This window comes from Megascapheus bottae, chromosome 7, assembly GCF_031878675.1.
Source record: "Megascapheus bottae isolate mThoBot1 chromosome 7, mThoBot2.hap1, whole genome shotgun sequence".
Lineage (NCBI taxonomy): Eukaryota > Metazoa > Chordata > Mammalia > Rodentia > Geomyidae > Megascapheus > Megascapheus bottae.
Window position 1 is genome coordinate 51,752,841 of NC_143515.1, and position 15,783 is coordinate 51,768,623.

Genomic DNA, 15,783 nt, shown 5'->3' on the forward strand with positions numbered 1-15,783 from the left:
CTTGTTGGCAATGACTTTTGAATTTGGCCTAGTAAAGTGCTTGCACAAAGCCTCAGATTCAGTTCCTCGGTAATACATATACAGAAAAGGCTGGAAGTGATGCTGTGGCTCAAGTGGTAAAGCTCTAGAGCCTTGAGAAAGCCCTAGGACTGGCAAAAAAAAAAGAGAAAGAAAATGGATTTAAAATACCTGTTAAGTAAACAGTTTTTGTAAAGTGCATCACCTTTTATATTTGCATGAGTTTATTATTATAAAAGACAATTTATAGAAAAGTATTTTAATTTCTTTTTCCCTTCAGGAAACGATTATACATGGAAGTATTTGAATATACCCGCCCTATGATGCATCCTGAACCTGGTAAATTCTACCAGATTAATCCAGAAGAATATGAACATCCAAATCCTTGGAAGGAGAGTTTCCAGCAGTTGGTATGAAATATAAAGATAGTATAAGATATAAGATAGTGGTTTATATCATACATTTATAAATATATATATATATATATATATATATATGGGGGGTGGTCAGTAGTCATGGGTCTTGAACTCTGGGCCTGGGCATTGTCCCTGAGCTCTTCAGCTCAAGGCTACCACCCTGCCCCTTGAGCCACAAGGCCACTTCAGGGGTTTTTTTTGGCCAGCTCTGGGGCTTGAACTCAGGGCCTGAGTACTGTCCTTGGGCTTTTTCCTCAAGGCTAGTGCTGTACCACAGCACCACTTCCAGATTTTCTATGTATGTGGTAATAAGGAATCGTACTCGGGTCTCTGCTTGCTAGGCAAGCATTCTACCACTAGGCCAAATTCCGGTTCCACTTCCACTTTTCTAGTGGTTAATTGGAGATAAGAGTCTCACGTTCTTTAGTGCCTGAGCTGGCTTTGAACTGTGATCCTCAGATCCCACCCTCCTGACTAGCTAGGATTACAGGTGTGAGCCACCATACCAGGCTATAAATATATTTCTTTAGAAAAATAAATTTACTTCAGGATAGATTATGATGGAAAAATTGGGTGAGAGCAAGGGAAAGGTGACATTGTCCTGAAGGAAATGTACTCATTATCTGACTTAGGTAACAGTAACTCCTCTGTACATTACTTTTATAATAACATTAAAAGAAAAGCCATGCACCAGTGGATGAGGCCTATAGTCATAGCTACTCAGAAAACTGAGACTTGAGGATTGTAGTTTGTTTTTGTTTTTGTTTGTTTTTTTGCCAGTCCTGGGCTTGAGCTCAGGGCCTGAGCAATGTCCTTGGACTTTCTCAAGGCTAGAGCTCTACCACTTGAGCCTCAGCACCACTTCCAGCTTTTTTCTATGTATGTGGTACCAAGGAATCGAACCTGGGTCTTCATGCATGCTAGGCAAGCACTTTAACCACTAGGCCAAACTCCCAGCCCGAGGATTGTAGTTTGAAGCCAGCCGGAGCAAGAAAGTCTGTGAGACTCTTATCTCAAATGCAAACTACTTGGAAAAGCCAAAAGTGGCGCTGTGGCTCATGCTTGAGATCCGAGGCCATTCAAGAAAGTCCATGAGATTGTAAGTGTCAGAAGCCTGAACTATTATGATTTCCATGTACTTGTTTTATTTTATATTTAAATTGTTTTTTGTTTAGTTTTATAATTTGGGTGTTTGAACTCAGCCTCACAATCATTAAGTAGTTGTGGAAAAATATGCTTTTCAACAAACGGTTTATGAATACAGTGCATTTTAACCAATGTCATCCCTTTCAACATTCTCACCAACCCTCCTTACTCACCCCTGCCCTCACTCTCTTTAAATTTGTAGAATAGATTATTTCTTTTGCTACTTAACAAAGTAGTTTCTGAATACAATGCATCTTGATCTGTGTCCCTCTCTTCAACATTTTCACCCCTGTTCAGCCCCTCTTTTAATTTTGTGATACATACAATGAATTTGTGACTGCATTCTCCCCTTTCCTCACAGCCTCACTTTTTTTTTTGGGGGGGGGCGGTGTCATGGAGCTTGAACTCTGCTTGGGCACTTCCCTGAGCTCTTCAGCTCAAGGCTACCACCCTACCCTTGAGCCAAGCCCCATTTCCCATTTTCTAGAACAGCCTCACATTTTTTAAGCAAGCACTCTACCGTGTTAACCACACCTTAGTCTTTTTTTTTGCTTCAGTTATTTTCAGTTAAGAGTTTTGAGTACCTAGAAGCATGGGGCCATGCCACAATTCTTGGCTTATTGGTTGAAATAGTCTAACTTTTTTCTCCCTCTTTCTTACTACAGTCCGTTTGATCTTTGCTTCCATTTGTCAATATCACACTGAATGAAGAAGAAAGTATTGCTGGTGTGAAGTTAGATAGAGATTGAGGAGTGCTAATAAACATACCCCAGTGCATAGAACAGCCCCACTACAAAGAGTTTCCCAGCCCTAAGTAATAGTGGTGCCTTTTTTTAAAAAATTCTACTGTTTTTATTTTATATTGTACTATATAGCAGAAAATTAGTAGAATAGTTGAAAGATTTTATTTATTTATTTATTTATTTTTGCCAGTCCTGTGGCTTGAGCTCAGGGCCTGAGCACTGTCCTTGGGCTTTCTCAAGGCTAACACTCTACCACTTGAGCCACAGCACCAGTTCTGGCTTTTTCTATGTATGTACGGTGCTGAGGAATCGAACCCAGGTCTTCATGCATGCTAGGCAAGCACTCTTAACACTAGGCCAAACTCCCAGCCCCTTGAAACATTTTATATCTAATGAAAGTTGTGATGTAATTAGTTTAGAATGTAATGTTTGTATTAATTGTCAATGTTTTGTTTTTGACATTTTAGTATAAAGGTGCACATGTAAAACCAGGATTTGCTGAACATTTCTACAGTAACCCTGCAAGATACAAAGGAAGAGAAAATATGTTGGTATGTTTTATTTCTATTTCTATGACTTAAAGATAGTAGCCCTTCAGTTCTGTGTTGACACTTGTATTTTTTTTCCCTAGTATTATGATACTATTGAAGATGCACTTGGTGGAGTCCAAGAAGCTCATTTTGATGGACTTATCTTTGTTCATTCTGGAATATATACTGATGAGTGGATATATATTGAATCTCCCATCACTATGATTGGTGCAGGTATTTTGAAATGCATTATCATTACAATTTTAAATTTTTATTTTCATTACTTAATTGGGTTAAAATCTTAATTGGATTGGGACTTTAACATGCTAGTGAGTGAATTAAAATCCAGTTGAACATTGTTAATACCATTTCTTTTTCGTGCCAGCCCTGGACTTGTATTCAGATCCTTGATGCTATCCCTGAATACTTGTGCTCAAAGCTAGCACTTGTGAGCCACAGCTCCACTTCTGACTTTTTGGAAGTTAACTGGAGATAAAAGTCTCATGGACTCTTCTCTCCTGGGCTGGCTTCAAATTGTGATCCTCAGATCCCAGCCTCCTGAGTAGCAAATACAGTACAAAATGTATTTTTTGAAGTCAGTACTTCCTTCATTTAAATTCACTAAAGAAAAAAAAAACATGTTTTATCTTTCATTTGCAAGTAAAAATGGTAATATCTTGTCTTCTTACTTTTTTCTTTTGTGACGTTGGGGATCAAACACAGGTCCTCGCCAATACCAGGCAAGTGCTCCAGCACTGAGCTACTTCCCCACAGCTAATGTTAATGTTTTTATAGTTAGGTTTCTGAATGAACTGAAATATATTTTAAAATACTTTTTTTTGCAAGTTCCAAAGACATTCTTATGGTTAATTTTTTAAGAATAAATGAAGTGATGTCCGGGAGTTTGGCTTAGTGGTAGAGTGCTCGCCTAACATGCATGAAGCCCTGGGTTTGATTCCTTGGTTCCACATATACAGAAAAGGCCAAGAGAAGTCCTAAGGACAGTGCCCAGGCCCTGAGTTTAAGCCCCAGGACTATCAAAAATAAAATAAATGCAATGAAATATTTTGGGGGTCCTAATGAGTCATTTGAGGATATGTGCCATCTGATTTTTTTGAGAATTTGGCACAAACGATTTTAAGATAATTTGCTAATGAAACTTACATGTACTGTTTCTATCTACTTTGCTCCCTCATCTTTATCATAAAGAAGAAGGGAAAGGTTTAGGTTTATCATTAAGCAGTAGACTATTACCTTACCAGATTTGAAATTCTGTGGTCAAATCCCTAACACCAAAAGCTCTCCCCTTTCTAGCCTCCCCTCCCCCCTAAAGAAAGAAGAAAAAAAACCAAGAGAGTAGAAGGTAAAGAAAATTCTTCCTGATTTTCCCCTCTGATTCTGGGGCTTGAATTCAGGGCCTAGGTTTTTGTGTACACTTCTGTCATAGCTCCACATCCAGTTCTTTTGTTTTGTATACTCTTGAGTGAAGACCGGTCGCTCTCTTCAGCTGAGTGCACAGCTTCAGGAGGGATGCACATGGAGTAGTGAGTGAGGAAGGAGATACCTGCCTAGCCAGCCAGATTGCCCTCACATCCTTGTTAATTAGAGATAGAAGTCTCATGGACTTTCTTGCCCCAGGCTGGCCTTGAAGGACAGTCTTCAGAGTTCTCAACATTCTGAGTAGCTAAGATTACAGGTATGAGCCACCAGTGCTTGGCTGCCTGCTGGTTTTATTACTTTCCAAATTGAGGCCCCTGTTTGAAAGACATTTAAATACAGAGGTTTCTTTCATTCCCCTTCTCCCTGAACTTCTTTTTCTGCTAGTGGTGGTAATTTTGTATTTATAAGATATCACTTTTAGCCAGGCGTGGTGGCTCACACCTGTAATCCTAGCTACTCAGGAGGCTGAGATCTGAGGATCAAGGTTCAAAGCCAGACCTGAGACTCTTATCTCCAGGAAGTGGAGTAAGGTGGTAGCCTTGAGCTGAAGAGCTCAGAGACAGTTCCCAAGCCAAGTTCAAGGCCCATGACCCACAAAACAAAAAAAAAGATACCTCTTTTAATGTTATTATATGTGATATCAATACTGTTTGTAGTTGAATCTTTAAAATTGTTACATAAAGTATAATGACAAATAGTATGTATATTTCCATTTGATAGGATTAGTTATAAATACTGATAAAACTCACTTTGCTGATAAATTGAATATCAGACTTGCTTCTATGGCTCCAGGGATAGGACAATAGCCTTGAGGTGAAGAGCTCAGGGACAGTGCCCAGGCCCAGAGTTCAAGTCCCATGAGCCACAAAAAGAAAGCGAGAGGGAGGGAGGGAGGAAGGGAGGGGGGGGGAGAATATTAATGTTTTTAAAAGGAACCATCTCAGTTGAGCATAGTGGTACATGGCTGTAATTCCAGCGCTCAGAAGGCTGAGGCCCAAGGATTGAAAGCTCTGGGTTACATAATGAGATCTTGTCTCTCAGTGTGTGTGTGAGAGAGAGACAGAGACAGAGAGAGGGACAGAGAGACAGAGCTATCAAGGCATGAGTGCCTGGCCTGGAACTGAACTCAAGCTCTGCGTAATGACTTTGAGCTTCTTTTGCTCAAGGCTACTAGCACTGTTGTCACTTGTGCCAAGCTCTACTTCTGACTTTTTTTTTTTTCTAGTCCTGAGGCTTGAAATCAGGGCCTGGACACTGTCCTTGGACACTTTTCTTTTGCTCAAGGCTAGTGCTCTGCCACTTGAGCCACAGCTCCACTTCTGGCTTTTTCTGAGAATGTGGTACCAAGTAATAGAATCCAGGGCTTCATGCATGCTAGGCAAGCACTCTACCACTAGGCTACGCTTCCAGTCTCTACTTCCAACTTTTTGGTAGGTAATCAGAGATAAAATTTCATGGACTTCCCTACCCAGCCTGGCTTGGAACTACAGTCCTCAGATCTCAGTTTCCTGAGTAGCTAGGAGTACAGACAAGTGTGAGCCACTGTGTATGCCCAACTGACACTTCGTTTACAAAAACAAAAACAAGCCATTATCTGCATCTCAATCTTAATGTGCTAATTGCAGCTTTTTAGAAGACTGCTATCTGGGTGCTGGAGGACTGAAGTAAGTCTTCGCAGAAAATGTTCACTTTAAAGTACTCTTTTTAATGTCCTCTTTAAAGTAACTAACATAAAGCCAGGCTAGAGACATGGCTTACACGACAGAATGTTACTCTGGCAAGTTATGAGGCCAAGTTCAAACCCTAGTACTAAATAAAAAATTCATTGTTCATGAAGATTTCCTGTAAGCAAGAATAAAAGATTATTTGCTTTTCTACAGCACCTGGAAAAGTAGCAGACAAAGTTATAATTGAAAACACTAGAGATTCAACCTTTGTTTTCATGGAAGGTTCTGAAGATGCTTATGTTGGATATATGACAATAAGGGTAAGACATTGTAAGAACTAAAATATACTTTTTGAATTTATTAATACAGTGATTATTTGTTTCAAATAAAATTTCTACTTTTCAGTTTAACCCTGATGACAAATCTGCTCAACACCACAATGCACACCACTGCTTAGAGATAACAGTAAATTGTAGCCCTATTATTGATCACTGTATCATCCGAAGTACATGTACAGGTTAGTGTTTTCTTTATCTTTTATATAAACCAATGTATTTTAAAATGCTGTTGTATTTTTGTTGTATTTTGTTTATAATGCACAAACTTTTTTTCCACATTTTTTTAATAGTTGGTTCTGCAGTATGTGTTAGTGGTCAGGGAGCATGTCCTACCATCAAGCACTGTAACATCAGTGACTGTGAAAATGTTGGACTTTATATAACGGATCATGCACAGGTATTTTTTTTTAATTTGGGCCTTTTTTTCTAATATTTGAAAACCTTGGCTAAGGTTTGTTTCTGATTAATTATAGGGAATATATGAAGATAATGAAATTTCCAATAATGCGTTAGCTGGGATTTGGGTTAAAAATCATGGAAACCCAATTATTAGACGGAATCATATTCATCATGGGCGTGATGTTGGTGTGTTCACATTTGATCATGGCATGGTAAGAGCATTCTTAGTGAAAATCTGGCTTTGTTATCAAGTAATTCTCCTTTTCCACAAGGGTGACATGTTGAGAATTTCAGTTTCTTTGTATCTAAAATAAACCATAAAAGACTTTATAATATTTGAATTTTAAAAAAATGATTTCTTTTGCAACAATATAGCTATAACTTCTAGAGTTTGTCCTTTGTAGTTAAATAGCATGATTAAACTTTAGAACAAAAGTTAACTTCAACTCCTATTAAAAATGAAATAAGCAGTTTGGCTTATTCATATATGGCAAGATTTTGTCATCTAGCTTTTTTTTTTACTTTTATAAAAAGACTTATGGTGTCATAGCTTAAAACTTTGTCATTTGAGAACACCTATCCATAACTTTTTTTTTTTTTTTTTTGCCAGTCATGGGGCTTGAACTCTGGATCTGGGCGTTGTCCCTGATTTCTTCAGCTCAAGACTAACACTCTACCACTTGAGCAACAGGGGCACTTCTAATTTTCTTGTAGTAAATTGGAGATAAGAGTCACGCAGACTTTAGTCCCTGAGCTGACTTTTTAAACTGCAGTCCTCAAATCTCAGCCTACTTTCTGCATAGGAGGATTACAGGCATGAGCCATCAGGACCTTGCTTGTATTTTCTTTATGGCCAAGCATGATGAGCATTTCCCTTGCCCATTCAGTAATTGGCTTATTAGATTTGGGAACTCCTTGTATATATTGGGTGTTGGGACTTTTTTTTTTTTTTGCCAGTCCTGGGCTTGAGCTCAGGGCCTGAGCACTGTCCTTGGACTTTCTCAAGGCTAGAGCTCTACCACTTGAGCCTCAGCACCACTTCTGGCTTTTTTTTTTTTCTATGTATGTGGTACCGAGGAATCGAACCCGGGTCTTCATGCATGCTAGGCAAGCACTTTAACCACCAGGCCAAACTCCTGGCCCCTGGGACTTTTTTTTAATGGTGTTAAGAATCAAAAAACTAATCACTTTATCATGAAAACCCAAATCATGTTCGAACATTTTAAAAGCAACCAAAGCTTATTTTCTTTCCTTTATCCTTTTGAGGAAGCGTATATTTAGGATAGTACATGTGTTACTTTTTCTTTTTTTTTTTTTGCCAGTCTTGGGCTTAAGCACAGAGCCTGAGCACTGTCCTTGGATTTTTCTCAAGGCTAGAACTCTACCACTCGAGCCTCAGCACCACTTCTGGCTATTTCTAAGTATGTGGTACCAAGGAATCGAACCCAGGTCTTCGTGTATGCTGGTCAAGCATTCTACCACTAGGCCAAACTCCCAGTCCATGTGTTACATTTAAGTAGGTCTTTCTGCTTTCCCTTCAATGTATTCAGAAGAACTAGAACCTAAATAGTTACTTTACTTATACATTCAAATGTTTTCATATTTGTATTTGAACTTTTACTCTTGAACATTTCTGATAAATAATTTTGAGAACTGTTTTTAAAAGTCTTCTAAGTGATACCTCTTTTCCAGTAGCCTTAAAAGAAATTCTATGTTTTTTTCAGGGTTACTTTGAAAGTTGCAACATACACAGAAACAGGATAGCAGGCTTTGAAGTGAAAGCATATGCTAACCCCACAGTGGTTCGATGTGAAATTCACCATGGACAAACTGGAGGAATTTATGTCCATGAAAAAGGAAGAGGACAATTCATAGAGAATAAAATCTATGCTAACAACTTCGCAGGTGTATGGATTACCTCAAATAGTGACCCAACAATAAGGTATTTACATATATAATTACGATAGCTATTGCTTTTTCATATCAAGGCTGCTGTATAAGAAAAGTTAAGATTCTGAGCTTTAACTTTTAAAGCTTTTTTTTTTTCTTAATTTCTGACTACTGTTATAAATTAGGGATGTTTGTTTGGTGTATGTACCAGTACTGGGACTTGAACTCAAGGCCTGGACACTGTCTCTTGAGTATTTTTTCTTAAGGCAGCACTCTAGCACTTGAGCAACAGTTCCACTTCCAGCATTAGAATCTCATGGACTTTCCTGCCTGGACTGACTCTGAACTGCCGTCCTCAGTTCCTAAGTATCTGAGTATCCTGAGTTTCTAGGATTAAACACATAAACCACTGGTACCCAGCCGACTTGGATTTTTCTAATCATACATATGTCATGAACAGTTTTTTCACAGTTTTTGCATTTTTTTATTAATGATCTGTGCCATATACAATATTTTATGAAGTTATAAATGCTGCAGTCTCTGTTTTTAATTCATCAAATAGTATTATATGTGACAAAACAGGGATGTGACCTTTGTTAGGAAACGAAATGGCTTAGAAAAACTAAGAATATCAAAAAGTTAAAACTTAAAAACTGTCACTTTCCTTGTTAGTTCCTACTGCCCCCTCTGATGATAGCAATAAAGCAAGTAAATCCAGGCTTAAAGACACTAGACAATACAGTAGAAAAGAGCTATTCTAACTTCATAAAATAACATAGATTTTTCTTTTTTCTTTCTTTCTTTCGTTTTCGTTTTCTTTCTTCCACTTGGTGCTGGGCTTAAACTTAGGACTTGGGCTCTGTCCCTGAGTTTTTTTTGTTTTTGTTTTTTTCTCAAAGCTAGCATACTACTACTTGAGCCATAGCTATACTTTCAGGTTTGTTTGGGGGGGGGGGGGTTGTTGTTTTTTTGTTGTTTTTTTTTCTGAGTAATTAATTGGAGATAGGAGTCTTACTGTTTTTCCTGTCTGAGCTGCCTTTAAACCATGAACCTCAGATCTCTACCTCCTGAGTGGGTTAGGATTATGGGCAAAACCATCAGTGTCTAGCTGGATTGTTGTTGTTTATCAAATATTTCCACTGGGCTAGGAAAATATTGTGGGATTTCCATCCTTAATATTTATCAAATGTTTCTCACTAAAAGAAATTGTGTTTAATGCTTTGAAAAGAATTTTAAAGAAGTTATTTTTGGAGCCTGGCATGGTAGCTTGCACCTGTAATCCTAGCTACTCAGGAGCCTGAGATTAGAGGATCACGATTAAAAAAACTAAAAAGTGGGCTGGGAGTTTGGCCTAGTGGTAGAGTGCTTGCCTAGCATGCACGAAGACTCGGGTTCAATTCCTCAGTACCACATACATAGAAAAAAGCCGGAAGTGGTGCTGAGGCTCAAGTGGTAGAGCTCTAGCCTTGAGAAAGTCCAAGGACAGTGCTCAGGCCCTGAGCTCATGCCCTGGACTGGCAAAAAAAAGAAAACAACTAAAAAGTCTGTGAGACTCTCAGCTCCATTTAATCACCAGAAAATCGGAAGTGGTGCCTTGGCTCAAGGTAGGGCAGTAGCCTTGAGCTGACCAGCTCAGGGATAATGCCCATGCCCAGAGTTCAAGTCCCACAACCAACCAAAAAAAAAAAGTTATTTTTGGAATGGACATATAATTCAATAATAAGAGCATTTGCCTAGCATGTGTATAGCTGTAGGTTAGGTCCCCAAGTAACTGTGTGTGTGTGTGTGTGTGTGTGTGTGTGTGTGTGTGTGTGTGTGTGTGTGTGTGCACGCGCGCGCGCGCATGCACGTACACATGCACGTGTACGCACAGTGGGCTTATAGTTTGAACTAGGGTCCTGGGCTCAGAGACTTTTACCAGGTACTCTTACCAGGTAAGCCATGGCTCCACTTTGGGTTTTTCCTTTTTAATTGGAGATACCCCAGCAGAACCATCCTCAAATCTCAGCCTCCTTGAGTAGCTAGTATTACAGACATGAGCCACCAGCACTCAGCACCAAATGCTGTTTTTGTTCCAAGTAATAGATGGCTTTTTCAAAGTGTTTGGTATTAAAAAGAACTAAAAGAAAATTTAGAAATCCTCTCAGAGTGCCTTATTTTTACAGGTTTAACCAACTTAGCCTATAAAAGTTAAATAATTTTCACATGATCATGAGTTGTATAAAACAATCTTTGATGAATAGATGTTTTGATAAAATTATTTCACATAATTATAGGGGAAATTCTATATTTAATGGAAATCAAGGAGGAGTTTACATCTTTGGTGATGGACGAGGCCTTATTGAAGGAAATGACATTTATGGTAAGCATAAAGTCTTACTGTTTAAAACTTGTAGATTAGCTTCACTTCTTAATACTAGTTTGAAACTGGTTTGGTTTTTTAAAATTTTTTATTTTATTATCTTTAAATAGTTGTTCAAAGGGGTTTCAATTCAACATACCATTTTATGAATACAGTGCATTTTCTTTACATGTCTCCCTATTTGATTTCTTTTAATATTCAATAAAGATTATTCTGAGATTCTGACTGACTTTGGAAGCATTTATCTAGTACTTCCTGTAGGACCAGGGCCTATGCCTTAGAAGAACCTAGCCTAGAAAATCATCCATTTGCTCAGATTTATTGCATTGATTAACAGTAAATTTTTTCAGTGTCATTTTAATACATTTTGAGTCAGTGTTCTAAAAACTAAGTGCCAGTGATTGTATATAAAGATTCCCTTCTTGAATACTTGTTTGGAATATGATGTAAAAATCAATGTTAATAAATTCTTTAATAAAAAAAGAATTAAACTACTTCTCATTAAGCCTTCACCTAACGGTGATTAGATAAACTATACTACTACTGTACCACCTACAATCCTCCACATCTATTTACACTCACATTCACTTAGTTTGGTCTTGTAATGCTCATTAAAATTCTGGTGTAAGAATTTTTACCGACTACTTGATAAATGTTTTGCCCTGTCTCACTGGATTTTTAAGTATTGACATTGTAACTTTTATTTTTAAATAGGCAATGCATTAGCAGGAATTCAGATTAGGACAAACAGTTGTCCAATTGTTCGACATAACAAAATTCATGATGGACAGCATGGTGGAATTTATGTGGTAAGTTACAGAATGTAGACTTATGTATGTGGTGGCACTTACTTGTTTATAGTCTCAATGCCTAGGAGCTGAAAGAAAGGGTTATAAGTTCCAGTCCCATCTTGTGCTACACAGTGAGATGTACCCCACTGCCCCCGAAGAAAAATGAGAGAGAGCAACATTGAGGAGACTACATCTAGTTTCAGGGAGGCCATATTTAACTTTCAGGGTGGGATTTTGTAACTGTCTTTAATATTTAGAAAATGGAATGAGGAACATAACTTGAGTGATAGAGTGGAACATAACTTAGTGGCACTTTGCAAGTGCCAAGTTCTGAGTTCAATCCCCAGCACCACAAAAAAATAAAATTAGAAAATAGGCTTTTGTTCTTCCTGACTTTATGTGTATGACTTGTTCTATATGTGTGAAATTCTTTTAAATTAATCAGCAATTGACTAAATTTGGGCATAGGAGACATAGCTTTTTATTAAAGTTGTAATTATTGAAAGGCTATGCTAAAGTTCTTACAGCAACTGGTAGTCCATATTATATTTGTCATACTGGAATTTAGCCAGTATAACTATTATATAAGTCTGTGAAAGTCTATAAAAACATTAAATAAAGCCATAATACTATTAAAATTACTAGTAATACTAGTCTTAAGATATTTTTATTTTATGAAAAATCCAGTTTTTAATTTGAATTTGTATTGAAACATAATTACTTGTAAAATTCTGAAAACCATTAGTTCTGTATCTTAAAATGCTTATCTGAAGCTGTTACAATTGATTCATATATAAAAATAGAAGAACTATCAAGAATGTTCTGTTATGTGAGATGTGACTTTCAGTTTTGTAATTACAAAAATGACTCTTTTAATTTAAAACTAAAAATTTAAAGACAAGAGGTATGGTTCTTCAGTTAAAACCACCTCAGGTAGGTAGGTAGGTAGGGAGATAGATAGATAGATAGATAGATAGATAGATAGATAGATAGAAGCACCATTTTGGTATATTTTCACCAGTAAAATGGGTATGGCATAATTATTAACGGTCTTTACTAAATGAGAGGTCTTCAGTTTGAAGCATTTCCCTTAAATATACATGCATGTGGACAAAAGGAAACCAAAGTACTATCCCTCCCAAAAAATTGTTGATGGAGAGATGGGATATAATTCAGTGGTAAAGAATATTCTTTGTTTTTGTTGTTATTTTTTGTGCCAGTCCTGGGGCTTAAACTTGATCTGGGCACTGTCCCTTAACTGTTTTGCTCAAGGCTAGTACTCTATCACTTAAGCCACTGCCACTCTTTGGGCTTAGGGTTAAATGGAGATAAAATTGTAGACTTTACTACCTAGGTTGGTTTTGAACCCTAATCTTCAGATCTCAGCTTCTTGAGTTGCTATGACCACCAGCTCCCAATAGAGCACATTGTTAACATGTAAGACTTGTACCCAAGAAGAAAAAAACAAAACCTATATATGACATTACCAGCCAGAAAAACAAAATTGTTTTCATGACCATCTTTAATGGGTGTACATGCTATACCTGCTTAGAAGTTGCATATTAATTATAACCAGTGTAACTTTTATTTAGCATGAAAAAGGACAAGGAGTAATAGAAGAAAATGAAGTTTATAGTAATACTTTGGCTGGGGTCTGGGTGACAACTGGTAGCACTCCAGTACTGAGAAGAAACCGGATACACAGTGGCAAACAGGTAAGATTAGCAATTTACTTGCTCTTTGGAAAATACTGCCTTATAAAGCAAACACCTCTTGAATTTTTTAATTTTATTTTAGGTTGGTGTTTATTTTTATGACAATGGACATGGAGTGCTAGAGGACAATGATATCTATAATCATATGTATTCAGGGGTTCAAATAAGGTAAATATTTTTACATTTGGCTTGCTTTGGGGAGGTCTTAGGAATATTTGGACTTTGTAGAAAGAATTTCCTTATTATTACTCAGTCCTTCATCCCCCTGTATGTGTGTGTGTGTGTGTGTGTGTGTGTGTGTGTGTGTGTGTGTGTGTGTGTGTGTGTGTGTTTACATTCTTATATATTCTTACGTTATCAGAGTGTAGCTTTTCTTGGTCTGGCTGGACAGACACCAGTTACATGTCATAAGAGCTCATTTCCACTGCTCTGTGTTGCACCTTTATGCCTGGCATGTCATTAGTAAAACAAGAGCTTCTATTTTTATAAAATTAATCATTTTTATACCTCCTTAATATTTTACGTTTCCAGAACTCTAGTAGTCTTATTACGTAAGTTAGCCTTTCATTTTACATAAGACAAAAATATACCATTTAGTTAGCCTGGGTTTAGTTTATATATTTGGGTGCCCTGTAGTAATACTTCATTTCTTAGGAAACATAGGATTGAAAGAGTTAAATCTTTTTTTCTTTGTGATGCTACTGAGGTTTGAATTCAAAATTGCACATACTCTTGCTTGACTTTTCATTCACTGCTACCTGAGCTATATATACTCCACTTCAAACTTTTTTTCATTACATGTCTTTTGGATTTGTCTGTGAGGGCTGGTATCCAGCAGAGATCCTGAGATCTCAGCCTCCTGAGTAGCCAGGTTTACAAGTGTGAGCCACCAGTGTGCCTGGCTTCAATAATTTTCCTTACTAAGGGCACGTCAGAGCATCTTGAAGGATCCCATTGTATGGTTAATTGTGGATGTCTCCACATGGGATATAGGAGTAGAAATTAAATAGTATTATTTTCTCTTACCCATAGGACTGGAAGCAACCCTAAAATTAGACGCAACAAAATTTGGGGAGGACAGAATGGTGGAATTCTAGTTTATAATTCTGGTATGTTTAATTCATCTTATTCTCTATATTAATAAACTTTAGAAACATACTTTCTAAATAACATATCCAAATGTTTGCATTTGTAGGACTAGGCTGTATAGAAGACAATGAAATATTTGACAATGCTATGGCTGGCGTATGGATTAAGACAGATAGTAATCCAACTCTAAGAAGAAATAAAATCCATGATGGAAGAGATGGTGGCATCTGTATATTTAATGGGGGTCGAGGTATTGTTGTCAATTTTGCATTAGTAAAAAAATCAATTTTCCGTTATTCTTCTATATCTTTAATGATCAATAACATTGCTAAGTAATGTTATAACTGAATTTTTTCCTCCCTTATCAAATATTGAGACGGTTTAGGTTAGTGCCTAAAGTTAACAGGAGACAAATATTTAGTTTCTTTTTTTTTTTTTCCGTTTGTACCCAATTTGCCTCTGCCAGTTATCAGTAAAGCTTTTTAAGATAAAATTTATTTGTATCCTCACCCTGGACCTTTTATTTTTGGTCACTTCTGGGTCTTGAACTCTGGGCCTAGGCACTGTTCTTGAGCTCTTCAGTTCAAGGCTACTGCCCTACCCCTGGAGCCACCGAGCCACTTCCGATTTTCTGGTGGTTAAGTGGAGATAAGAGTCTCAAGTTCTTTAGTGCCTAGGCTGGCTTTGAACCATGATACTCAGATCTCACCCTCCTGAGTAGCTAGGATTACAAGAATGATACATCATGCCCAGCTGGGCCTTTTATTCTTCAGTACGGGGATGATACAGTAAACATTAAAATTAAGAACTAAATGTGAGAAATTAGCTGGTATGTAAATATATGAAGATGTAGTAAACAGGTATGTTTTTTCTTAAAGAACAAAATTAAATTAGCCCAAATGTGCCTGATTTGGTATCTACATATCAACTTCCCTATTCACTGAGGAAAAAGTTCCACAGTGCCTGTTCCTGGCAAGTGCATGCTATTTAGATTAGGGAGCCCTAAATGCAAATCTACCAGTAATTGAAAATCATACAATGTCTTACGTGGAAGGATACTCAAAAATGCCAGGACTTCATGAATGAAAGTCACTACTATAAGAAGGCAACGATGGCCCTATTAATGATGTATTCTGAAGTTTAGAACTAGTAATTCAGTACTGTGATACAATTCTGTACAAGAGAAAGTGAGGATACAAAATACAAGAATGTTGATTTTTGTTGCAGATAAGAATTTGT

At 37.3% G+C, this 15,783-nt stretch overlaps 1 protein-coding gene across 3 annotated transcripts in view; it reads left to right on the top strand.

Moving 5' to 3' along the window:
• The window catches only part of Fbxo11 (F-box protein 11), an 83,518-nt gene that overhangs the window by 62,840 nt on the left and 4,895 nt on the right, over positions 1-15,783 (top strand). For all 3 annotated transcript variants that reach the window (XM_090336985.1, XM_090336984.1, XM_090336986.1), the window contains exons 5-18: positions 299-428; positions 2,791-2,874; positions 2,955-3,087; positions 6,174-6,280; positions 6,366-6,477; positions 6,589-6,695; positions 6,772-6,909; positions 8,422-8,639; positions 10,864-10,949; positions 11,664-11,758; positions 13,333-13,455; positions 13,538-13,623; positions 14,488-14,564; positions 14,651-14,794. In XM_090336985.1, the coding sequence (XP_090193111.1) occupies positions 299-428; positions 2,791-2,874; positions 2,955-3,087; positions 6,174-6,280; positions 6,366-6,477; positions 6,589-6,695; positions 6,772-6,909; positions 8,422-8,639; positions 10,864-10,949; positions 11,664-11,758; positions 13,333-13,455; positions 13,538-13,623; positions 14,488-14,564; positions 14,651-14,794 (1,640 nt within the window). The remainder of the gene's footprint in view (positions 1-298; positions 429-2,790; positions 2,875-2,954; positions 3,088-6,173; positions 6,281-6,365; positions 6,478-6,588; positions 6,696-6,771; positions 6,910-8,421; positions 8,640-10,863; positions 10,950-11,663; positions 11,759-13,332; positions 13,456-13,537; positions 13,624-14,487; positions 14,565-14,650; positions 14,795-15,783) is intronic.